General features: G+C 44.9%; 1 protein-coding gene across 10 annotated transcripts in view; it reads left to right on the forward strand.

Annotated features, from left to right (window-relative positions):
• The window catches only part of meis2a (Meis homeobox 2a), a 78,174-nt gene that overhangs the window by 3,879 nt on the left and 47,233 nt on the right, over positions 1–27,062 (forward strand). For 7 of the 10 annotated variants that reach the window (XM_070921065.1, XM_070921066.1, XM_070921067.1 and 4 more), the window contains 2 exons: positions 260–409; positions 8,696–8,810. In XM_070921065.1, coding sequence (XP_070777166.1) covers positions 260–409; positions 8,696–8,810 — 265 coding nt within the window. Of the gene's footprint in view, positions 1–259; positions 410–3,760; positions 3,762–8,695; positions 8,811–27,062 lie in introns of all 10 variants that reach the window. The other 3 variants (XM_070921072.1, XM_070921070.1, XM_070921074.1) reach the window with 3 other exon arrangements.

Raw genomic sequence — 27,062 nt, forward strand, 5'->3', positions numbered from 1 at the left:
TTTTGCTCACGTTGCACATTGTTATCGATCCGCAGATTCAGTTTCAGCTGCTCATTATCCCCCCCCCCAGCTTTACTGCATGCTGTTTATTTTTTGTCGTTGGACTTGTTGCTCCAGTCTCAGGAGAATAATAAGCACTGCAACAATTTCACTATTGTTTCCTCGCCGCCGATAATGCCCCCTTAATTGGAGTTATTCTTGGACTGGCTGAAGCGTTTCCCCCCCATCCTGAAAAAAGGTGTTTTCTTCCCTTTTCTAGGTGCACGAGCTCTGCGACAATTTTTGCCACCGGTACATCAGTTGTTTGAAAGGAAAAATGCCAATAGATCTAGTTATTGACGAACGGGATGGCAGCTCAAAATCAGATCACGAAGAGCTCTCGGGATCGTCGACCAACCTTGCAGATCACGTAAGTGACAGAGCCTTTATTATATTCACAAGTGATGTGCTGTTTCCGCTGCTGGCTGAGGACGCCCGAGCTTTTATATATGTTTTAAAGACACTGCATATGAAAGATCGGCTGTTTTTAAATAATTAGATTTGTTTGATGTTTCTCATAATGCCAACTTTTGTGCTACTTAGCCTCTGCTCAGTGTGTGACCCTGCTGTGCCGTCAGTAAATAGAGCATGCTCTGTTCTGCAAGGAAAATCTGCCGATCGATGTTCTGAGGTCAAAAGCTAGATGTGATACAATAGACTGAGTTATTGTTTTAGTCTTTTGATTAGGGGCAGTCATGTGTGCATAATGCGTCCGTGCTTGCTTGTGTGCTCGAGATTTGAGTGTGTGTGTGTGTGCATTAGAGGGTGCGCGTGCGCGTGTGTAAATCGCTGCCGTGCATTATGGAGAGTTGCACGCTGTATAAAAAAAAAAACGTGAGGCAATTATCTGTTACGCAGGGTTAACGTTAAAGCAGGGTATCAGCGGTAAGCTTTAGCTTTAGGCCAATATTTAAAAAGAAAAGGGCTTTATATTTGGGGCTGTGGGAGCTGGATATGGCCTGTGCGTAAAGCTGTGGATTTTGCTGCAGAGGTGGAGAAAGTGGTAGCCTATTGAAATAGATCTCAGAGCTGAAGGCTTACCATCAATGTCAAGTTCACAAGGCAGATGATGGTTCGTCTGGAGGCCTTCCATTGCTGTTGATGTTAATGTGTTTAATTGTTTCGTATTGATTGCCGTGTGGTTTGCTCTGCAGTGACTTTCTCCTCTGCTCCCCATTTTATGGCTGGAGGCTCCATAATGCTGAATTCAATTATATGCACCTGAAGTACAGTAGCTTTAAATTTGAGAATCGATACTCTGGTTTAAATCGTGCATTTTCGGTGTAATAAACACAGCCCCCCCCCCCCCCCCCCCCCGCGATATGGATTGAGCTGACAGTGTATTATCGAGTTGATATCTGTGAATTATTGCTTCTTGCATGCCTGTGATGAAGCTAATGTTTTGGTGGAGAAGAAAAAAGAGCGGCTATTGCAACAAAGTGACTAGTTAATATCTGTGCAGCACAAGGCCAAGCCTATTAGGAATTAAAGCAGATTTAAGTGTTATGCAAAGTCACTGCGCTGCATCTGTTGGGTCTGGCTAAAGGCCTAATAGCGGTGGATTCCTTCTGAACGCCCGGCGCGTTCACAGGGCCACGCAGCGCGCCGCACAAGGTGAATTAAAACATAATTAGACCGAAAATGCCGATGTTGGTTTGAGAAACGGTCAAAACGGCAATATTGTGGTCCTCCAACACAAGTGTAGAAATGAGGCATGCTGTTGTTTATATTGTAGAGATTAGATAAACTAGCCTGTTTAGTTTCATGGCAGATGGTTGATACTCAAGCCAATTTCCAATGGTGCCTCCAGTGCTCAGACACCAGCTTTGTCGTCAGTCCACTTGTGAGAAATATTTTGATAATTAGAAAATTAGATATGCCAATAAAGCAAATCAGGAGCAGCAATAAACAAAGAAGGTTGCATGACAAGCCATTCATCTTGGAGTCATTTGGACTGACCACCTCATTAGGTATTTAAGTTTTGAGGGATTTATTTCACTTTTGTGGCACCAGTGAACTTTTTATTACAGCTTGGCTGAATTTGACAAAAAGGAGGAGAGAGTCCCCCCCCCCCCCCGTTTGCGTTTAGAGCTCTGAGCTGAGAAGTGATTTTAATAATGGCTACTGCATGTTATGGAAATATACACACTCCAGCTTGTAGTTATTTTTTTTCATAAATAAATCTAAATGCCTTATTTTTGTACAGTGTGTGAGAGCATGTGTGCACCTGTGATGCTTTTAGTGGGTGTGATATTTGCAGAAAGTGAAACTATTGAGGTGAAAATGTGCAAGGTGCAGTCATGATCTACAGTAAAAGCCTTGTAGTAAATAGTTAACTTCTGCTGCAGTCATTTCCATGTCTTATTGAAAGGAGTCCAGCTTTTCATGCCTGAAATGTGCTTTGAATATTGGAAACAATGCACAAAAAATGCATTTGGCTGCAAAACTGTGCCGCTGGATGGAAAGCAATTTCTGTCCTACTTGATTTATTTATTTTATTTATTCATTTGTATTTGGCTCTATTTTATTATTCATTTCTGTCCTCGCTTCCCATTGAGGAGGGGAAGGCGGTTTGATAGTTAGATATGCTAATTTATTTAGTTAGAATCTCTCACGTCCATTTTTCTTTGCTTTGATATGCATTTTTAATATATAGCCCTGGGCTACATCTCATTTGGCGAAAGTTGGTTTTTCTGGAGATGATGAGGCTCTTCACAGTGAAGGAGGCGGCCCGTTGAGCTTGTTTTCATATGTGTGTATATGCATGTGTGTGTTTCCCTCCTCACCCCTCTTCGTACCTGACAGTGGAGCATAATAAGCACAGTTTTATTTACACTTGAATGCAGCATTGTCTTGGAGATGATTGGATTATGGTATAGTGAGAGCGGGATGAGTCCTTGCTGACACTGTTGATTTCCCTTATTCGCTTGCGGTGACTATCTCTAACCATGTAGCCCACCCAAGGCTTCCTAACTCATCGCCCCTCCTCAGATCAACCCCATCCCAATTAAAAGAAAGGAGAAAAAAAGATGTTGTATTACACATGAAGGGTGATGGGGAAAAAGAAAAAAACACACAGAGCGGTGTAGATTTGTAAACGGTTGATACAGTGTGTGTGTGTGCTTGTCAATGGTTTGCTCTCTTGTCTTTTAATTAATGAATGAAATTTCTGTCTCTTCTATGCTACATCCAATTAGGGAGGCAAATAGAATTAACAGTGTCTGAATATTATCTGTTCTAATGAATTAGCCTTTGTGTCTTCTCGTGCTATTGTGCCGCTTCTTCAGTCAAGCTTACATATTAGCAGAAGGCTTTTCATTTCCTCCATGCATATGCATTACACTTTTGAAACCGTCTTTGAATTTCTGCATAGTTTCAGATTTGTTATACAGAAAGTCTGTAGGATTTGCAGGTCCCGGGTGCTTTGTTTTGGAGAGCTTTCCTCAGGGAGTGATAGTAGTTCCCATAGAGGTTATGGCGTAGCTTATCTTGACTCTGCATGGCTGGAAAGGGGGGGAAAAAAAAGCTTTCTCTGTTTACATTTGATTCTCTGGTGCAGGCTCTGAGCACTGTACACCATTGGTCAGACATGGTGATGTCACAGGTCCAGTCAAGTCATGCAATAGTTCATCTTGTGCCCATGCAGTGATTTACTGTGTGTATCAGGGGAGATGGGTGCTCAGTAATGTCCTCTTTCTGTATGTCACTATGCATGGGGCAGCGTGCACACACACACACACACACACAGCCCTCTGCCTCCACTCTCTGCCTGTGGACAGCGAGCCCTCAGGCCGAGCCGGCCTGCTGAACCGTGGAATTTCTCAGTTTTGGAGGTGTTCTAATTCAACTAGCTTTGTTCTCCTCGGGGACCGAGTACGTTTGGACCCCCCCCCCCCGCCCTCATGAAAACAGTGCATCGTTGACTTGGACCGGTCTGTCTGTTCCACACAATTGTTTTGTGATGGGGGGATGTCTGGCCTAACATTTCCTATTTGATTAGTGCTCAGAGGCAGGGCCCTGTTGGCAGGCATATCTGATCATTGCTACCATGGCTGGCTATCGAGGCTAGGCTCACTTGTTGCATCTCCCCTTCCTTTAACTGCATGTATGCTGCGCAGTCATCATGAAATACAACATACAGTTAATGCTAGCACAGACATACACTCAGTTGCCACTTTATTAGTTACACCCGTACAATCTATTGCATTTCAATACAGCAGCTCTGCCATAAATTCTACATTTATAACATTTATAATGTTCAGTTTTTGCTGATATTGTCGGAAATGTGTATTTACATACTCATTTGAAAGCCCATATTTTAGGGTTATTTGTTACAAGGAATAACTGAAAGAATTATCTATAATGACTTTTCATGTTTTGATGTGTGGGAAACCCATGAATTACAATAGCAATCCCATTTTTTATTTAATCTCTTCTTTCTGAAGACATATTTGTTCGTGTAATCTGCCATTTACTACAATGAAAAAGGTTGTTTTTGCCTCAGAGAAAGTTTTGAAAGAATAAGTACAGTCAGTCAATCCCTTGTGTCTGCTAAAACACGCTGCTGTGAATTATTAGCTGCTAAATTAAGGACTCTTTATATTCTGGATAATTGAAGGTGTTGTAAATACTCAGTTGTTCAATAGAGATACACCTACACTTTTCTAGTGGCTGTATATAATTACGTGCTCAACCTAACAAAAAATGTGTGAGGAGTCTTTTCTCTGTTTACACCATGTGGCAAGATATGTCTTGAAATGTCAGCTCGCTTTATGATTTACGGTCCTGTATGTTTCTGGTGCGTCAGCGATTCTGTACATGTTCAGCACAGGATCCCTGAAGCTGTGGCTGTACAGCACACAAACACACACACACACACACAGCACACACACACACACACACACACGCACACACAGACACGCGCACACACAAGGCTAGTCGTTCTCAGCCTACCTCACGCTGCTACTACACCAACAGATTTCTTCCCTTTTCTCCAGGTTCCAGGGGAATTTGAGGGAAATTCAATGATGCCGCTAAATCAATTTTATTTGAAATTCCTTGGGATGTAGGCAGAGTGCAGTGAGGGAAGTGAGATTGTGCCAGGCAGGTGTTTGTAAATGAGAAACAGGGGACAGGAGCGGAGGAGACGGCAGCATTCTCCCACTCTCCTGTGGCCTGGCTCCACTACGAGCCTTCCTCCCCATATTGTCTCCTGCTTTTATATTAATTACAACTTGTATTATCAGCTGCCAGTTGCTAACCCCAGCAAATAGAAAAGGCTGCCCCCAGAGACCACGCTTCTTTTGTATCTTATTCTCAATCTAGTCCTATTGTGTTTGTGTGTGCGTTCCCGCCTGCACATGTATGTGTGTTTGCTTGCTGGCTTTCTCCTCCTCCTCCTGGTAACACTGCTCTTTAACACAATTAGTGAAGAGCATGGAGTGAACCATGTTTGACTCCTAATTATGCCCAGCTTTAGGGAATAGTCACATGGGCTAGAGGCTTTTTTTCTCTTTTGTTTCTTCTTCTGTGTTTTTTTTTTCGAGGACTTTTTTGTGTAGGTTGAAGAAGACTGTTTGGGTGACATGATTTTTTTTTTTACAACTTGTTTGAACTTCATCAGACCCACGAGGGTTGTGACAAAATGGTTGTGTGTGTTTGTGTTGCACGGTGCGGTGTCTGTTGATGCACCCTCCATAGCTCAGAGAGGCCCTCTAAATTATTCATAGGGAGGAAAGGCTGTTGCTTTTGTCGCCTTGTTGAGCTTGGAAAGTTAACGCTTTTGTTGTGGTATTTGTTGTCTTGTTTTGCAGACAGGGTTATGAATGAGAGGTGACTTACAGGTACCGAAAGAGGAGACTGTGCTTCATCAAAAATATCTATTGCATATTGACAAGGCCTAGTATTAATATCATTAGGTCATATAAAGTGCTGTGGGTTGCTTTTTGCTGTATAAGAAACAAACTAACAAAGCTTTATCTATATCATTGCATACATGCCCATTAAACCCACAGGGTAGCAAATCACAGCAAAATATAATTCCCTTTAACACCATTAGCTGAGGTGTCTTTGAATTTAATTTAGTGCCAGCACCATTAAAAATGACACATTACTCCGCAATGATAGCTAAATTAAGTCCTATCGATTTAGCTGTTGCATTAAAACCATGCTGTGGCCATAGCTGGCAAGTGTTAGAGAGAGAGAGAACAAGAGAGCGAGCCTGTGTGAGAGCAGCGAGCATAGTTTTTCAGGTCTGTCTCGCATCTTGCCGGCAGTGGGTGTCTCATTGTGAGGAAGCAGAACCCAGTCATTTTCTTCTCTTGGAACAACAACAGCCCGTTCGGAGAGCTCGGAGCCCAGCTCTGCCTAAATACATTATGCACCCTGGGAGTCTGGGATTTTTTACCCCTCTTTCTTCCTTCCCTCCTTGTTCCATGTGACAAAGACAAAATTAGACTGTTTCCAGAGGGTTGATGAGGCTTTTCCCACATTAGTGATTTTACTCAGTGTACGCTGTGTTGAGAATAACAGAAAATTACTGTAACAACAGACCTCGTTCCCATGAAGAACACCATGTGTTGATCCCAGTGAGTGAACACATCACAATTATCCATCCCTCTCAAAGCAGGGACACTTTTCCCTCCGCTCACTCTGGAGGGCTAAAACCCATGCATGGGCTATTGTTCACCCTGTCTTCTTACCCCTCTTCTGAGTAATTCTCCGAGCTCTTTATCTGATTGCCATCCGGTGAACAGCTGACGCTGAGAGGGCCTTGAGTGGAGCCGAGTGTCTGAAGGGCCTTGTGTGTTTCTGTCTGCTGTTTTCAGCTCCGAGCTGTTTGAGAAAACAGCCCTCCTTCCCCAAAAAACTTAGCAGATAAAAGGGCCTCGCTCACAGGCATAGCCGCAGCCTCGCCTCCGCAGCAGAACAAGCAGCAGCACATCAGGACTGCTCACCCAGGGGAGCTCGGCAGCCGCTTGTCTTATAGCCTCTGTTTCCCTACAAACCTCCACTAGTCTCCAGGCTCTATCCTGTCTGTCCTCCACCAGTACAGCTCACTCTGACTGGGGCACCAAAGCGGGCAGGCAGGCAGGCAGGCAGGCAGGCAGGCAGGCTCCTCTCTGGCGGGGAGCTGAGGGAAAAGAAGTTCATCAGGAACTCTACTGAAGTTAGACAAAATGGTAAAAACGGTCTCTTTCTTGGAATATTCTGTGGCGTGTACATTTTCCTTCTGCTTTAGTATGTATGTATATGTGTTTATGTGTGTTTGGGGGAGCAAAAAAAAACCCCATAGCGGGAACTGAGAAGTGGGTTGAGGTTTGTGGGAAGCCTTGGTGCAGGCCTGTGTTTGTTTGGCTTGGGCTCGGCTCAAGGGGCTGCTTCTCTCGGGGCCCCAGACAACGTTGGGCTTACGTCCGCCAACATTTTGTCATCGTGCTCAGGTGACAGGTCAAATTGGGAAAGACTAGCTAGGGATTTGTGAGCTATGAAGCTGTATCAACTCTGTGTGAGAGAGGCTGTTTGGAGTGTGTATTTGATTGAGCCTGTCTGTACGTGGGCGCGATTGTAGTAAATGACGTGATCAGTCTGTCCCTCTATTGCCTGAATGGCAGAGGAAATTCCACCTCCAGCCTGCCTTCATGTGGCACTGATAAAGCCTTTCCTGTACAGTAGAAAATCCTGTTTCCCTGTGTGCACTGACGGGGCAGTAGGGAATGACCAGGAAAGACAGGAGGAGAAGGAGAGAAAATGAGCTGTAGAGGGAGGGGAGGAAAAAAAGAAAGACGCCTTAAATGCTATGAATTTGTTTATGGACATTTCTTTGAAGTGAGCCAGCAGAAATTTAACACTTTTTTTCAGCATGTGTTTGTATATATAAAAGTGAGTGTGTGTGCATGTGTGTTTATACTTCTTGCTCTATTATGTCATTAGCATGTGTGCGTAAGTGTATTTCTGCAAGCCTCTGTGGGCGTGTGTGTATGTCGGTGTGGGCGTGGACACATTTTTGGCAGATTAGCTGGAGAATCACTGTCATATCTTATTTTCATTTCTGACAGTGGTAATGATTAATGGCGGCTGTGGTGTGTTTGGACTTTTTACCTCTATATTTCTCACTTGACACGGAAGTCTCAATTGGTTATGGTATAAACGAACTCCACTGGGCTCTGCCATATGTGTTTAGACAATTACTCACAAGTGCTCCACTTGCAACGTTCAAAATCAAACGCCACATTAACAGTGCTGCGATATGCTCTCATGCATTAATGAAACACTTTGATTACAGTGTTTTGACTTATTGCCAGCTGCTTTAGTGCATTAGTTTCTTTTTTATTCGTCTATGATTTTAGTGGTATCGTTGATTGTCTGCTAGCTGGGAAATAGGCAGCGGGGCTCTTCGCCTTGCCAGGAGAATGTAAGCAGGCCAAAGACCCTCACAGTGCCTGTAGACTCTTACAGATGTCACTCTCACTTTTCCAGCATACTCATATGGTCTCTCTCTCTCTTTCTGTGTCTCTCCCTCTCTACCTTCCCCTCCTCCCCTTCTCCCTCTCCCTGCTCTCTCTGCTCCTGGTTTGCGGTTTGGACGGGGAATGTGGATGGATGCACGGATGGATGGATGGATCCCACGCTCGCTTTCTCTCTTTTCAAACCTCAGAACCCAGCTTCCTGGAGAGACCATGATGACGCCACCTCCACACACTCAGCCGGCACACCGGGGCCCTCCAGCGGGGGACACGCTTCACAGAGCGGTGACAACAGCAGTGAACAAGGTGAGCCAGCTCAGAAATGGGCATTTGCACACACACACACACACACACATACACACACACACACACATATATGTGTATATATATATATATATATATATATATATATATATATATATATATATATATATGCATGCACTTGTGCACTCAAGCACTAACACATAAACACACAAAGATACAGGCACAGATCCATGCGGGACATATTAATCATCATTTATGGGTAGAGTTGCCAACACTTCACTTTAACCCTGTCTAATGTGAGATCTACAGTGAATAGATGCCACATCTCCCTAAACACATACGTCCCAGTCCTTCCTTTTGCACACTGGATTATCCCGCTTTTTGACTGGCGTCCATGTAAACACATAGTCACACCTAAAAATGAACACGCTTATCCACTCGCGCAAATACAAGCAAAACAGCCACTGTAATACACCAACCTAGTAAAGGGCTTTCCAAAATGTTGCTATTTAGAGAGCTGAACAAAAGCTGGTGATTAATAGCACATTTCTGCCAGTTCTTGTTTGCATTTAAACCATATTAACTTTGCTCGCACAACAGCCCCTAATTATGTCTCAGTGAGCCTTGTGTTATCTAGTATGTGACCTGCCAAACAGTAATAATGCATTTCAAAACAAATGTATTTGAATTTATTACAGACAGCGGGTGCAAGTCACAGCTATCTGCCTTGTATTTTTGTCACGGTCTCTATCAATTTTGACATATAAATTATCAAAAGCACATGCTATTAGTTGAATTTAGGGGTGAGGCCAAGCGTCAATACACTGTGAGGTTAAAATTGTTTATTAAATGCAACTGCTGCCTGGACTAAGAGAACAGATGATGAGCTGTTGGCCTTTCCTTTCATGTCTAACCCTTGTTTTGAATGTACCAAGATCTCCTTTCACTGGCGGCAGAGTGTGTGTGTTTTGTGAGTTTCTTTCTGTATCCGTGTGTGTGTGCCCTCTAGCAGTGTCCATGGTTTTGCATGAAATTTCATCACACCGTCTACACTACTCTCAAACACTCAGATACACACTTACAACAGCTTGCTCACAGAGTGAAGCCGCGTGTTGTGTCCGTTCAAGGCTATCGTTTTGCCAATAAGCGATCAAATGTATCGATGGGATGTGTGTCTGTGGTGGGGCTGTTTAAATCATCATCTCCTCTTCAGACAGAAGCTGCAGTTGCAGCCTCTGAACCATTACTGACCACAGACTGAGGGCCGCAGCAGACCTCTGTGGTTGGCTGTGTCAGGACTAGTTGGATCACAGGCTGTTGTCAGGCTAGTTGATGATAGCTAGGCCTTGGCTGAGCAACAGGATATGTCTGGTTGACAGTACAAGCATAAAGAAGGAATGGGACAGACAAGTCTCTTGCTCAAGGACACTCCAGCAGGGCTAATGCTCACTGACACTGGGCTTACTCTCATATAATCTGCAGGACATTCTCATTAAAGGATGGGCTTTTAGAGTGAACAAATGTCTCATTTTTAACAAAGACAAGTAAGTGCAGTAAATTTAGGCGTTGGATTTTCTGGTGTGAAAGTAATATTATTGGTTAAAAACACTGTATTATTGCAGGTCAGAAGACAGAGCATAGGGTGCAGAGTTTTTGCACTCATCTTTGCAATTGCAAGTAGCTTGGGAAATGAAGACTGCAGGAACAACAGAGGGAGGAGGAGGGATGAGAGAAAGAAATGCACTGGCTATTGATTATCTTACACACATAAGTACAAGTGACCTGTAATCCACAGAGCACTTATCGACTCCTCTCCCCACCGTATCCAGTAACAGCGGATCAATACGGGCCAAAGACAGTTACGGTACGGCACCGTGCACTGGGCCAAGATAGACCTGGACTAGATCAGGGCCAGAGCCTGACCTACACTGAAGAGGGCTAAATGCTAGATCCACCGGCTCAAAGCCTTTCATGGTAAAAATATAGAAATATAGAATAGTATAAGCATAGAACAGAGGCAAAGATTTAAAAGAAGGCCAAGGAAGAGCCATTGAGGTACAGAGGTGAAAGAGTAAAGAAGGTGAAAAAGTAAGCAGAGTGAGGAAAAAAGAGAGGGAGAGAGAGGGAGAGGGCAGCTGATTTAATGGTCTAATGAGGCCGTCCTCCAGCCAGTTGTTTTGTGTGAGGCATGCTCTGACCTTTCGCTTCGCTCGGGAGCCCCGCCGCCTCATTTTTCACATTCTTGCAATTACGTTAACGCTTGAAGCGCTCGCTGACTCCCGACTCTGGCCCTTCCATTCTGACAGAGCCTTCCCTCCCCAACCTCTCCACCTTTCCCTCCTCTCCTCTCTTCTCCTCCACTCCACTCCACTCCACGCATGAACTCGCCTCCTATCTCAATACATTTCCACATAAAATTTGTAGTCCACACTCTCAAGTCCACAGAGAAAATGCGAAATGTGTGCTTCACTTCAGTAATGGGGTCTTTAACAGCTTGGCCCCTGTTAAAAGGGGTGACGATGTGGATCAGTTGAGGAAGACAGAATAGATGGGCGAGAGAGGGAGGAAGGGTGCGTGAGACCCACAGTGCTTTTTGGCTTCAGCTGCCAAGAAAAACATCAACTTTCTTCCGCCATCTTCCATCTTGAAAGGTGTGCCTTGTATGTGTCCCTGTGGCTTGAAAAACATTTACCTCAAGAATTGATCCAGAAGCATCCCTGTGTTGAAAATGTGACTCCACTCCGCTCCTCCCGAAAATGGTGAAGCATTTCTGACCAAGTCCAACTGTTTTGAAGGTTAAAAAGTTTTTCCCTTTGCCTTTGGCTGAGTTAGGGGATGTACAGTAGAATAAAGTTCAGTATCACTCACATACCTTTTCTTCAAAAAGCACTGTATGTACGGTTCATACAGCACTCAAGACGGCTGCTGTGAGCAGAATTCACTTCCTCAATCTCCGGCTTGTGTCTCAACATTGAGCGGTGCTCTGAACCTGTGCCAAAAAACAATTTAACAAGTGCGCAAATATGTATTGCCCCTCTTGTGGAATAATTTATTGTCAAGCAGTAAACCAAGGTGAAGCATGCTCATAGCTGTCAGTAAAGATTGCCAGTTAAGGTTCTGACACATTTGAAAAAGGTTTCAGTACAATACTCAGATCTGTAACCTCTCCCCATGCTCTCCCCGGTTCTTAACAGACCTTTTTTTTCTCTTTTTCTCAGAATCTTCCTCCCAAAAAAGAAAATATGAATTATCACCCTCAGGGCAAATTCTGCACTCTCACTTACTGACTCTTAGAGAGTGACTCCCTATGTTCTGGCTAGATAAACAAATATCAGCGGATAACGGGAGACGGTTCAGAAGGTAACGCACAATAACTTCATTGGCTCTGCTTGCACATAATTTTGATTAACAGTCCTTTGGAACTCCTCCAAGCTTATCTAGAGACATCAGAGACATCAGTTGCAGGGAGTTAAACTTGATGAATCTGCGTGCCTTAAGATAGCACTCGTTTCCAAGCCGGTGTTCATAATATGTTAAACACCTAAGGTGTGATGGAGCAGCGTGATGAAATACTCTGCACATTTGCCCACACCAAACACAGTAGAATCAAATGCACTCAGTCATGAACTGTAAATCCCAAACACTGTATCAGCACGGTAGGTACCATTTTTCCCCTCTTGCTGTATATGTGTGTGTCTGAGTGTGTGCATGCCTCGGCTCCAGTCCACACTTGTAATTATTAGCTATGCATGAAGACCAAATCCACGTTGACATCTTGAGTGGTGAGCAAAGGGGCTTTCTGTACAATTCCCCGATTCCACGGTAGATGGAAAAGGCTCAACAGAAGAGAGGAGAAAGCATTTTGTACATTTTCTCAGCAATTGAACAATCCCCACGCTCTGCGGATAGACAGACTCCCCAGAGAGAATGAGAGAGGCAGAGATGGAGAGAAAGGGAGGAAGAGAGGGAGAGCTTGAGTGTTCGGCTCCAAGGGAGCATGCTGCGCTTGATGGTATTGTGGTACATTTGTGTGTGTGTGTGTATGCGTGGGGAGTGTGGTGAGCTCCCTTGGCCCTGGCCAGGGGCCCCACTCAGCAAGGTCTTTGTGGTTGAGCTCACTAGAGGGGGGTCATTCCTGGTGGGGACACGACTCCCTGTGTCCGCCCAGACACTCCCAGCATGAACAAGGCCTGTTGAATCTGGCATTTTCCGGACCTTTGGCTTTGCTTTTTTTTTTTACAGCTACACTTAGGGCTCAAGAGGACCCAAAAAGGACGGAGGAGAGAGAAAGAAAACAAAATGTAACCACAACAAAAAGAACAGCAGAGTCTATGCTAAACGCAAGATGGAAGCCTTGTTGCGTTTTAGTAGCCTATACTCCAGCTCTGGAGTGATCAGTGAGGTGTGTCTGTGTATATAAAATATACTGTGTGCATGTGTGTGTGTGTGGGCATGCATGTGCGTGTGTTAGCTGGTTCCCTCTAAGTGCCTGTTAGAGTTTAATTTAGTGTAGTAATTAAAGCTGAACACTGGCCCATAAACAACAGATAAACAATAAAGCAGACCCAAGCCCTGCTGTTTCATGGCTCTCACTCCCAGCTGTTGGAGCACTGATAATTTTTACACAGTGCCCCCACCTCACCACAACACAATGCTGAAGCAACAAGGGTGCGTATGTGTTGTAAATGTGTGCCTGGGTGTATTTTAGTGTGTGATGGCAGAGGCTGAACAAAAAAAAAAAAAGGCCAAAGAAACATAAATACACAGGATGTGTCCACTTCCCTTCTCAAAAGAAAACATGGAGAACCACAGTGAAGCAATCAGAAAGTGTAAGAGGAGTTGCCTGCCTCGGTAGCCACTTATCAAAACCAGCTCAATGGCAACAGCGATCACATAAACATTAAACCAAGTGGAGCTGTGATGTGCATTCAACCTATAACTTGCAGCATCTCGCTATCAGTGGCAGCAAGTAGAAGTGAACAGCACAGAAAACAATCCTGCTTAATGAGAATAACAATCCTACAGTGTTCCTCAAGAAGCTACTGTGTGCAACGTTAGCCTTGTCGCTACATGTCAGCCCCATGTTAGTCAGGTGTCTGTTGTGAAAACAGTGCAGTATGTCTCTCTGATGGTTTTGTTGGGAAGGGGCAGGGCCATTGTTGAAAGCTGAGAAGTGTTGCTGTGGAGGGGGAGAAAACACGGTATGGAGGGGATACTTTCATGATCCCATTAGCATAAGAGAGGCTAAATTATTCATGTGGAGTGCTTAATCTATGGGGAAAAGTATAGTTAATGCACATAGTTTTAAAATGGATCTCTCCCTGCCTCTGCTCTAACACCAGATTCTTGCTGGATTCAGCATTCGCGGGCATTTACGGGAACGGCTGTCACTCTCCCTCGCGCACACACACACACACACACACACACACACACACACACATAGACATAGTATGTGTGGGCATATGTGCACTCTTGCTTAAGCGCTGCTGCACTTCAAGTTGTTTCAAGGGGCTCTGCTCTCAGGCTCATCCCCTCTCTCCCTCTCTCCATAAGTCCCTTTCTCATCCTCTCTCTCCCTCTCTTTCCATTTGTTCCTCCATCTACCTCTCTTTCTCCCACCCCCCTCCCTCTCTTACCGTCTGCCTCACACTCCTCTCCTCACTCACCCCTCTCTGTCTCGCTCTCAGTACCGCAGACTACCTGGCCCTCATCCAAAATGTGATTAAAGAGAATGATCAGCTCCCTCAGCTCCCTCCTTCCTTCCTCCCTTCCGCTCTCTCTCTTCCTTTTTTTTATGTCTCTCTGTCTTTCTTCTGACCCTGTGTTGCGTTCTTGGAGTCTATACATCATGAGAAAAAAAAACACATGAAAACAAAAGCGAAGGAACTGTAAAAGGATGAGGACTGCCAGTAGAGTCAGCTCCACTTCCAGTAACATAGTCCACTACCCACAACATCACCACCACCACCACCACCACTCTATGTCCTTCCATCCACACTGCAGCTCAAGCTTTCTCCTCTTTCCCTCTCTTCCTCTTATCGTCTCCTTCTCTCCACTCCTCCCTCTCCCCTCTGCCTCAGCTCTGGCTGGGGCCTGGTCCCTCTGGTCCATAATCATGAACAGGCCCCCGGCGCGACCCGGCCCAACCCAGCCTGGCCTAGCTTGGCCAGGAACTGGGTCCTACACAGCAGGAAAGGCACATTAACTGGGTCAGCCTAATGTGCAAACTAATGTTTGGAGAACATAGGGAAAAAATTACCCAGATTATTCTGACAGCAGCTGAGGAGAATGTCTGTTTTGCGCCATTAAGGGAAAGCTTGGGGGAGACGTTTTTTTTTCTTTCTTTCTTTTCTTCTCTTTCTGTCTTTCTCTGAGAAATAGACGAAGACCAGCTTATCTGGGAGTGAGTCGAGCATAATTAAAACGCAGAAAGGAGAAGGTGTTGCAGGGAAGTAATCATGATTGAACTACAGTGAAAGGAGGGTGACTTTTTCTCTCTTTTATCCAGCTTGGGCCTAAAACAAAGACAGAGTGCAGTGCTATTGTATCAGTTCATTATACAGTGGGTTTACACACCCATGTTCCATTGCTGATTACTCCAGTGCATGTGGTGATGATGAGGAGTGCACAGGGGTCTGATGTAATATGGCTAAAAGGGATTTGAGCGGGTGCCCCAAAGGGCATTTCCACGTCCATTAATGCTGCCGCTGTTGTATTTTCACAAGGATGACAGTGCTTTGGTTCTTTAAAGGGAGAGTGTTTTCCCAGGAAATTTTCTGTCTTGTTTCAGCAGGCTAGCCTGAAGGGGGTCAGCCAAGAAGTCACCCCTTAAGAGGTGATAATCCAATTGCTCTAGTCCTCACCAGATTTGTTTTCCCCTTGTCTGGCAGTGTGTTTGTGTGTGTGTGTGTGTGTGTGTGTGTGTGTGTGTGTGTGTGTGTGTGTGTGTGTGTGTGTGTGTTTACAGAGAGTGTAAGCATGCATGTGTGAATGTAATAGACATAGAATGGGAGGCAGAGGCAACAAGATGCCACCGGTTTCTTCTGTGTCCAACCCCGGGCCCCATTCTAGATCAGAGAGAGGTTATGGAGGCCAAGTCTGTCAAAGGCACACCTGCAGGGAAACTCCAAAAACCCTGACTGCCAGCTTACACAGGCCCGTTTAAGGTGTGCTTATTTGGAGTTTAACCCTGACTTCAAATGTCCTTTCCCTCTCTCCCCCTTTGTGTTTGACCAATGGGCCTTGTGCTCTTTTACTTTCTTTCCTTTCTTCTGCCTCCCTTGGCTCTTTAATCTCTTCCACCACCCCCACCCTCCCAATTCTCCTCCCCCTAATATCCGAACCCCACATCACAGCAAAGGTCCCTCCCAAAAGACAGCAAGCGGCTGTAGAGTGGCTTAGCAAGGCCAGCTATAGCTTGTTCACTTGCTGTGTGGTTTTCTCTTGTGTAAACCGGGGTTTACACACTGAAGCATATTTGGAACTGAGCACAGCAGCTATACCCTACAGGTAGTGCTTTAACCATGCTGCCACCGTCCAAGAGAGTGGGAGGATGATAAAGGAAGTGTGTTACAATCCGAGTTCTTCCTCTCTGCTGCTGATTTTCACGCGCACATCTTTCACGTTTATGCAAAGCTTTTGAGGGCATTATGCAAGATAAGCTCATTTTCTAGTCTGATTCCCACTCTAGTACATGCTTTAATGACTCTTAAAGCCAAGGGCTGCTTTTTTAGGCATAATAGCAGTCCCGCGGTCTCTCAGTTTCCATGTAGCCAGAGTGCTTTTTCCACACCTGATCACTTTTGTTCACCCATTTTATGGCTATTGGGGAGCAGGCGGAGGTGAGCGATTTGACAGTGGTTAGTGCCATGAGCCCTAATGTTTATTGGAAGCAAGCGTCTAATAATTTTTGATTACCCCAGAGGAGGTATTAGCCATGTTAGTCAGCAAGGATAATTTCTTATTTACATGCCCCAAGCAGTGAACACTCTGAAGGAACACTGGGGCTAAATGCGCAACAAAACGAATCAAACATGCCAAACGAGATGCTCCATCCTGGCTGGCTGCAGGGCTGAAGCTGAGAAAACCTTCATTATGCATTTACCATAATTCATTTAGAGGGTTATCAATTTGCAGAATACAGAGAAGATGTTTGGAGGGGGAAGCAAGAACACCATATCAAACGAAGGAAGAGAAAAAGGAACAAGGGAAAGCGAGATGAAAAGGAGTAAGATATTCAAGGATAGCTCAGTGCCTGGATTTTTAAAATGTTGTTCCAATTACACACTTTTCCATGTTCTGAGGCAGAACTTGCATGTTAAATGCTGCAATCTCTTCTCTTTTACCAGTGTCACGCTCCGCCCCCTAAAAAAAGCAGAAGCTGATTTCCCTTTAATGAAAGCCATTTGGCCCTGGAATTCTCTTCTACACATTTTTTTTGTTGAGATTGAGGCTGCACAGAGATGTTCTAGTTCAAATATTGTCTTTCTGTTCATTTAGGGTTGCTCTTTGTTTGGCTTCTGCCCTGCTTACTCAAGGGTTTCTTGTATCTGTCTCTCAGTGTGGATTTCAGGACAGTTACTACATGTTTTCATTTTTCTCTCCTGGCAACACATACTGAAAGAAAAAAAAAAAAAAGACCTTTTAAAAGCATCTTTCCCTCTGCCACCAGGCAAGGATGACTAAGGCCCCATTAGAACAATTGGAGGAAACTTAGGGAGACGGGGAGTGTTTAGAAGAATGAAAGCAGCCAGAAAACACCACTATCTTGTGATAACCAGTGCTTTCTTTCATTATCTAAACACAAAAACCTCCACCTTGGAAAAATTGCACTCACTCTATAGCTCCATTCAAAAATAAAACAATGAAAACAGAGAGGTAGGAAAAAAGGGAGACAAAAAAAAAAGAAAAAACATTTAACATTTTCCAAAGTGAGGGGGAAAAGCTGCATTGTTCAGTACGAATGCTTACTCCCAGGGATGCAGTCCTTAGACAACTGAGTGTCTGCAGGAGACATCTGTGAAGCCTGACCTTGTGACCCCGGAAAGAATGCTCTTAAGGTGGGGGGAAAACTGCCTTTACCACTGCATCATGGCCTACAGGATAGCCCAGCAGACGCACAACCACTACAGAAAATAACAACACAACAGACCAACAGTCGATGAAAAAAAATGAGGACTTAGAGTGAGACAAGCAAAACAGAGAGGAAGGGATACTGTAAATGGAGAGAGAGAGGCAGATAAATAAAAAAAACACAGACGGACTTGATCTGAATTGTGCCTCACCAACCTGGCTGTCCCCCCCCCCCCCCCCCCCCCCCCATGAGATCATTTTCATCCTTTATGAGTCAAAAGGAAGCCCGGTTGAAAATGAAAGGTTACACAAGCCAGTGCCCAAGCCCTCAGAGTGAGAGAGGAGAAGATCCCCGCTGCAAGGGCCCTGCTGCTATTCAAAGCACCTGCCATTGTGTGGGCGCCCATCCAGGCCTATTGTTGTGCAGAAATTAGTCGTGCTCCCTTTGGCTCCCTTCTGCTCCAGAGGCATGCGGCAGACCCCCTTGTTGTTTCGGGTTCAGATACGTGGTTGGATAGATGCGTGGCCCTGGCTACCATCACCACTGGCTGTGGCCCTTTGCCCTCTCTCCCAAAGCACAGTATCATTCTATTTTTTCTCCTCCACTCTCTGTTGTTCACTTCTCAAGACCACTTTCAGGCCAACATTCCTATAGTTTTCTCTCTCTTTCTTTTGTACTCCTACTCTCCTTTCTCCTTTGGTGTATATGCTTATTGTTCTTTGGAGCACCCTCATTATACCCATGGTTATATTTTAAGGGCCTCTCTCTTTGATTTTGGTCTCGTGGGGAGTGAGTGGTGGGCTGGTGGGAGCTGTAGGGCTGGCCCGGCTCTCAGGGCTCCCCAGCCAGCGTCTCGTAGAGTGGGCTTGGGGGTATTGTTGGGCTGGGCACCGCTGCAGAAGCGCTGGTGCTACTGCTAGTGCAGGGGGTGGATGTGAGGGGAAAATTGAAAAGTCAATAACGAAGGCCGCACAAAAAAAAGAAAAAGAAAAGAGAGGGTGAAACAAAAGGAGACGGAGAGCTTCAAAAAGCTGAGAGCTATAGAACACTGCTAATTAATAGCATCAGAGGAAAACCTTTTTTTCTTCCTTGTGGAACTTTAATGCTGCATATTAACTTGCAAGGCGAGGCGATTAAGAGCTCACAGAGTCAGGTCCATCTCACTGCCAGACCAACCCACGGTAACCATGTTACATGAGGGCGGATTGGTAATGTCTCATTTAGAAAATGAAAAACAAACAATAATTGTGGAGTGGCCGGGAAAAAGAAACCACTGTATATTGTAATGCAACCCTACCTATTGAGTCATCAATCACTGTGTTGATTCAAGTCTGTGGTCATTTTTGAGGCTGTAGTTTGAGGTGTTAATGGAGTTGCATTTTTATTGGAAGCTGTTTCTAATATTCTCGCTCTTTCATATCTAAATGAGATTGATAAAATATTAGAAACACATCCGAATATATAATGCAGTCCAATACAACACCAGCACATAGTACAACCTCAGTGCACCATAGAACTGAATTAACCCACAAATAAAGTAAACTAGTAGTCGAAAACAGAACTTTTTAAGTAAGGAAGTATTCATTGCAAGGCTATTGTATTGCATTTTATTAGATGGTAGAGATGTTCCTTCTTTTTGGATCACTCAGTGTTGAATTACTGTACATTGTCAGTCAGCATTTGTATATTCACATACATTTGCTTCTCTGCATTTGTCAAATTGTGCCCTTATTCCAAAATAGCTTGCCGTGTTCTTACTCCCCCCTTTTCATGCAGCTAATCAGGTAGGTCCGGGAACGTGACGAAATACGGATTTTTGTGGGTCAGCTAGGCAGAGTGGCAGTAATTTGAACCAAGGCTTTGCAATTTGTATTTTTCACAGCGGTAATAGGCTCCTCTCTCACTGTTCCTGCAATAGCAATTTCCACTGCCAACAGCTGTCAAGCCCCTAAAATCAAAATTAGTGCCACGGAATTGGGCCTTAATGAAATGACCTGCTGGATTTACCTTAAGGAGCAGGGCGGACAGTCAATACTAGCCTCGTCAAAACTCTTTTTCTGCATTCTGCAGTCCCATTAACGAAAGGAAATAGTCTCGAGTAAATGTATTAAGCACTACTTCCACCTTCTAATTATATTTTTCCCTTCTCCCTTCATAATTCATTCACTCTTTCATTAGTTCTTAATATTGAAAAAGGCTTTTAACTGGCTCTTCTGGCCTCGTGGGGTCACCAGTTATTTGTCAGTATGGATTACAGGAATGTCAGAGGAGTCCATGTTGTATGGTGGGAATACATGTAGTATCCCACCACAGCTAGGGCCGTGGAAATACAATTTCTTATGTGTTATGAGCATTTCCATAGCATAAATACAACATTATTTCCATAATATCATACAGAATAATGTAATGAATCCAGAGCTGTGAGCTCCCTCCGCCTCTGCGTCCTATAGAAAGAGGTGAATCTGTGCCAGGGCCCAGTGGAGGACACTGGGCCCTGGTTATTGACTTGTAAAGGAGTCGGTAGGTGAGGGGTCTTGACAAGACATGAGCGGCTGACTCTCTTGTAAAGCTGTATCTGATTTCTCTGCTAGTTGGCTCCCCGGAGAGACCCGCTTTACCCTCTGTTGATCAGACTCTCACTCACAGCTGTATGGAAAAATGCAGCGATAAAACGAATGAAAGAGTAGTTTTGTGAAAGCAGACGCGCTTGTACTGTATGCCATGATTCCCTGTTAGGGTGAGAATGAGAGCGAGGGAGAAGGAAGCAAAGGAATCAGCTGCTAGGTGAAAGAGCTGTAGCCAAGAGTACATGTAGTATCTCAGGATGCTAGAAAAAAAAACCCTCTTCAAATTAATGTTTTGGTGAGTTGTGTAACATGGACTCGTCAATAAGGGCATCTGCGTTTATGAAGGTGTGATAGTGTCAAAATAACAGAGAACTGTATCAGCAGAAGGGCAGACAAAGCTAGTATCAACTAAGCTAGAGCCTCACTCCTCACAGATCTGACTAATTTATGAGAGTAAACTGCGCTGACGGAGAGAGAGATGCAGGTGGAGGGAGGAAGTTTTCATTGACTCTCCAGAGCAGGCCAAGCCAAAGCCCTGGAGGGATCTCTCTCAGTTTGAACTTTATCAGGGGCTACGCTTAATCAATACACTATCGGAAAAAGAATTAATTACTAAAGCAGAATAAAACAGCTGCATTTTAAACCAAGGATTCATCAATTCTGTAATCTCTTGGTTACAGCTCAGGTGTCAGGAGGTTCATTTCAGCTCCATGTAATGAGGAACTGTGGGAGTTTACCCCAACCCTCTTCCGTTCTCCTCCTCCACTTCTAAGTTTCTGACCCCCCCTTCCAACCAACACGCAGTTCCTATCCTACATCTCCTCGTCAAGATATTTTGCTTCCCCTCTTTTCCTTTTTCATCCCCTACCCTCTCAGCTGTTTGTCATCTACCTACAATGTTCTCTCTTTTTTTTTTTACACATTCCCTTAATAGACCAACTGTATTTCACTCTCTCAGCCCCCCATCCCGCTACTTTCCCTTCCCACCAAATTCCTGTCTTTGCGGGGTTGGGACGAAGGGGTATTAAACTTGAAAATCTCTGGTGCGAATGCTGACTGGAATGGGACATTCCCGCTGCTGCAGCCATCAAGCCGGACATTCCTCCGCTCAGGCTGGGACACCGCTGGTGTTGCAAAAGAGGGGGGCATAAGGGATGTGGGAGGCTGGTGTAGGGCGTGAAAAACAACCGGCCATGCTCAAATAGTACAAATAAATATATTTTTTGTGTATAAAATCAATGGAGTGTGACAATCAAAGGAGAAGATTGGTTGGAAGGAAATGAATGGCGTATGGTGAACACATTTAAATACTGGGGGACTGACAAGCATACATAGGAAGTATCCCTTGTGTCAAAATAACCTTGGCCGCGCTGTTGCCCCGACCACTGCCATCCACCCCTCACAGCCCTTGACCCCAGCCCAAAGCCTGTAAACGGACTGTCCTTGACTAACCATAATGGGGGATTTCAAGGCAGGTTGAGAAGGGGTTATGGGTGATGAATTGGGTTTTTAGTGAGCTCATTAGGAAGCCAAACAGAGTTTAGACTGGCGGAGCGGGGCAGCAGCGCAGTAATCAGTTCTGCTCGCTTTGTTCCCTGCCTCCAGGACATTTGTGTGAAAAAAAGAGAGAGCGAGGAGAAAAAAAAAACTTCATGGCATTTGGCTGATGAGAGGGCTGCTGAGCAGAGGCTACAATCTGATGGTTGACTTGTTGATTTATAAACCTTTTAATCCATTTACTCTACTACCCCCCCTCCCCATCCCCCCAGCTCTATGTAGAAATCCCCATCTCTGTGAAACTCTACTTTGATGCCACTGTCCATCAGGTGTGGCAAAGATGTCTGCAATAGAGCCAAGTCGTCCTCCTCTCCCAGTAAAAAAACAATGTTTGTTTGTTTGGTTTTAAATTGTAATTGAGGGTAGAGAATCACTGCTGGTGCTGTTATCATACATTGCCTCAAACAGTGTAAGCTGTTCTGAATCACGAAACCACACTCTGTTAAAACTGGAGAACTGCATACAGCTGCTCTTGCTGGTGGTTGAGGTAGAAGACTTTGATATACAATAGTTCCTAGCGGGGATTGTAAAGCCATTTCTTCACTAGCAGATGGATCCATATGATGCATTTGTGTGCTCTCCATCTCTTTGTTTTCTTTTGCTCTGTCTCGTCTCTTTATTCCCTGCTTTCGCTCCTTATCATTCTGAAGTAGAGCAACTGTGGAAGCAGCTTGTTTTACTAATGATTGTGCTTGTTTCATTTCAACATAGCCCTTTTTGCTTTTGGGAAATACCTATTCTTTAATATTTAATGCAGCTTCAAAACTCAGGATTTAGGTATGCTTCTCTGTAGGCACCCAGGCCTGTTATTCTATGGTAACAATTATAAATTATAGAAGGGGTAGCGTCAATAAATGCAATTTTACCCGCTAAGATCAAGAATAGCTCTATTGTCCCATATTTGGTAAGGGAAGAAAGAGGGACAAAGTCTGGGCAGACAGAAGCAAGGTTTGGACAGGTGCATTGGCAGGTTTGTAAATTTGTTTATTAAGAAACAAGGGGTGAACCGAGATTACCTGTGAGACCAATTAGCCCCATTCAATTTGGAATCTAAGGAAAAGCATCGGCAGTGTCGGAGTGCAGGGAGAGCAGGGTGGAGTTGTCAGGGAGGCAGAGAGTGTGAAATGTCTGGTGGAGACCCAAAGCCCTTCATTAGCCACTGATCCCTGTCTGCTGAGTGAGGAGCAGTCATGGGCATCACAGCTCCCTTTTAGTTCCCCCAAAAAGAGCGGGGTGAGGGGGTGGAGGGTAGCTCCCCCATCCCCTGCAATTTAGCCCTTTGCCATTCATGCAAATTGGGTCCTGACATCTGCAACAGCCTGTCTCCTTTCTTTTATACATCTTTATTCCATCTCTTTTCTTTGGGTCTTTTTTCCTCCTTAAATAAAGCCCCCTTTAGATGGCAGAGTCTTGTCTCAGCTGACATGCACCCTTTTATACATACTCCACATCTGTGCAAAAGTAACACTTTTCTGTGTGTTCACATATATATGTACGGAAATGGAAAGGAAAATTTTAGAGATATCAAGATCCCAGGAGGCATAAGCAGTCATTGAGCAACCCCAAAAGTCCTCATTTATGATGTAATAATAAAATTGTTGTTGCACGTAGAAGGTTAATTGTACCAATAGTTAGTTCATTCAAAAGCCTTGGATAATGTGTATACTTTGTGAACCCAGTGTTAAATTTTAGTTTCTTGGCAGATGATAATCTTGTGAAAAGATCAAGAGAGTTCTAGGCAGTGACTCTGGAGAAAAGGCAGTAACCAGGCAGCCTACCCCCCTTCCTCCCTCTCCCTTCTGGACGAACTACTCTGGCTCCAGGGGAGAAGCTGAAAGGGGAGGGTGGCTTTGCTCCAGCCCTTATTTTGGGTTAAAAGGTAAAATAGCCTAACTGGCTGTTAAAAACAAGTTTTACCTCCAACCCTCCACCCTCACCCCTCCCCTCTCTTTCTCTCTGCTTCCTCACGTCAACCTCGCCCTCTGTGGTAGGGATGTGCACTGTGGGGTCAACACTGTGAGAGGAGAGAGGCCTTGTATCGGTGGAGAGGCGATAGTTATCTCCAGCATTCCAGGGATGACAGAGAGATATCTGCCTGATGGCAGGGTTAGGGGGCTTAGAGAAGGGGCGGAGAAGGGAGGGAGGAGAGGAGGTACAGGAGTTGTTGAGCAACTACCCCCCCACACCTCCCTCCTTCCTTCCCTCCCTGCCTTTCTTACTGCCTGACTGCCTCGCTTCCCCACACGTAGAAAAAACCCCATCTAATTAGAAGCTCTTATTCCACTTCATTTAAGGGAACACTTAATGATGTGTTTTTGGGGGGAGACAACTACACATTACTTCTCATGCAAAAGGAACCACTCAGTCGTAGCACTCAGGATGCAGATACAGCTGTGTTTGAGATGGAGGTTTGTCCTCATTTCTCTGGGGTGTCATGGCTATTGGAGGGGAGAGGGAAGCGTGGTAGTCTTCTCTCCTTCACCTTTAGCCAGTGTCCTGGTGGTAAAAGGGGGTGGTAAAGAGAAGGCGGGTAGTGACATCTGAGTTTGGCAGGGAGACTTGCTGAAGGAGAGAGTTTGTTGTAATTGCTCTGACAGGTTTTAGGGCTGTTAATGACTCCGGCCTGAGCGCTACCAATTTGTCAGCATGCTTGCTGTTTACTAAGCTGTTGTTTTATGGTCCAGTGCAAGGGGCTGCTGCTTGTTTAAGCACAGATCAGGAAATAATCAGCGTAAAACACTGGCTGCAGTGGTGCAGCCACACTAAAACAGTTCTGTTTAGAGCCCTCATCTACTGTATGGATCTGAATGAGCGCAGTAAACCATATGGTGTGGTCACACACAGGCACACAAACACACTGATGGGTTCCTTACTGTTAGAAATTGGATGCTCAAGTGTGTGTTTTATCATTAAAGGGATTATGTTCTACTCGTTTGCACTCATCTGTGTTGTATGTTACGTGAGTGCGGAGCATATTGCTAGCATGCAGTTATAGCCAGAAGACCTGTAATCCCCAGTCGGCACAGGGCAACAGAGGGCCGGCCATTCCACTAGTGTGAATAGAGCCTCTACGTGTTTGTGTATGTGTGTATGTGAGAGAGACTGTGTGTGCGTCAAGAGCATGTGGTCCCAGAGCCGGCAAAGACCCCTTCGTAAATCCAGAGTAAATAAAAGGGGTAACCAGACGGACAAAAGAGGAGCCCCCACTGCTTCTCTCATTCGCTGCCATTTGGGGGACTGAATGTGCTAAACGCCGCTTATGTTGGCTGAAAAGTTGAGGAGAAAAAGAGCGAAAAGGGAGGCTCTAAATCCCCCTCTTCTTTTCTCTTCATTCTCTGCGGCCAAGCCTGCAGGGCTAGAGGTGGTGTAATAGGAGGGTGTTGGTGGGAGGGTTGGTGGGTCTGGTCACTATGGTGTGCTAAGGTAGAGAAGGCCAAAGGAGCTCCGGGTACAACAAACCTCTTAGCTTCTGTTCTCCGTCTACTCCTCTTTCCTTCTAACTTTCCTTCATGAGTTTCTCTCTTCTCCTCATTTGGGTGAGCTTGGGTGAACATGCCTGACTAGTTGGGGCTGACAGGGGGCTTGGGGGGTCTGTTGTAATTAGTCACTTTAACCACAGCTTCCATAAGCCACTGCCTCTACACTCTTGCTTCATTACCCTGAAACAAATGCCGGGGCCTCCCAGTGCAAAATCACTGCACAGCCTTTAGAATAATACACACACAACATCTAAAGCTTGTCTAGAGGCTTTTCAGTAGGTGTATTAATAGTATAGGGACCAATAAGTCTGGAGTGTTATTTGATAACTAGCCATGACTGGGTTTGAATGTTTTCCAACTATTGACAAGTCATTATTCATTCATGCATGGGTATGTCGGAATGGTAGAGCAGCAAAGGGAGGGCTTTCTTGGTCTACTGATAGAGCTGCAATATGTGTTACTCGCGGTCATGTCCATAATGCTTCCAGGGGCTGACTAGACCTTATTGGCTCCCTGAGGGACAGGGTGTCTTCTAGACATGAAGCATGATCTCTAGAGTCATTAGGACTCCCCTTAATTCCCCTTACACTCAGCAGAGACTGTAGGACACTTTGTGCTAAACTAAGTCTTTGTGCAAGAAATCCTGAAGCGACCCTGAATGTGCCAACATTAGATAAGCAGAGTTGCAGTGTGTTTGCAGTGTGTTTACAGTCCTTTCCCAACCCGTTAATGAGCTCAGCCCTGAGACCAATTTACTCACAGGGAGATATATCTGAATGCATTTTTAATAACCACCCACTGGTGATGAGAGAGGGAATGTATGTGAGCGTAATGTGCTCCTGGACTCGTGCTTGTTTGTTTGCTAGTGTGTTCATTCACTCTCTCACCCTCATTGCGTCTGGTCATTGTCTTCCATCTTGCCTGATTACACCGTCTCGCTTTCTGTGCATATGAAAATATCCACAAACTTTCATTGCAAGCATTTTAAGTCAAGATATGGGGGGTTGGGGGAGAAGGAGAGAGGAGGAAAGAGTGAGGGAAGACAGAAAGAGAGTGGGGGGGGGCTGTCTTTTTTCCCTCTCCAAGGGCGCTGCTTTTCCAAAAGTGCCTGGGGCTACACTCCAGCACCTCGGCTCCCTTAGGCCTTTCGGCTGCCTCCTAATAGCCAACCCCCATCTGTGTCACATGGCCAGATGATGGGACGCTTCCCCCTGCTCTGCCCTGCACTTTTTTTTCTCCTTTCCCCATTTTTTTCAGAGCGCACATCCACACAGGTTAGAATGGCAGAGTTGCCAGGGAACAGTCAGAAGCCATTAGCGTTTGGGACAATTTGCCCTGCAGCGTTCCTTCTCTTGCTCATAAGAAAGGAGTGGGGGTGGATGCAAAGCACCAGCTCTCCTTTAGATGTAATGAGGTTGTGCAAGTTGGGTCGTCTTTATTCTTTTTCTGCTCCTTCTTTTCTTCCTCCTGCTTCTTCTTGTTCCTCTTCTTTCTGTCTTTCTTTCTTAGCTTTCTTTCTTTTCACCTTCTGTCCACACTTGATTTTCCTTCATTCTCTGTTTATAATACAGATATTTCTATATTTACATATAAAGTCAAAAACAACTATTAATACTGT

Source organism: Enoplosus armatus, chromosome 15, assembly GCF_043641665.1.
Source record: "Enoplosus armatus isolate fEnoArm2 chromosome 15, fEnoArm2.hap1, whole genome shotgun sequence".
In the NCBI taxonomy this organism is placed as follows: Eukaryota; Metazoa; Chordata; class Actinopteri; order Centrarchiformes; family Enoplosidae; genus Enoplosus; species Enoplosus armatus.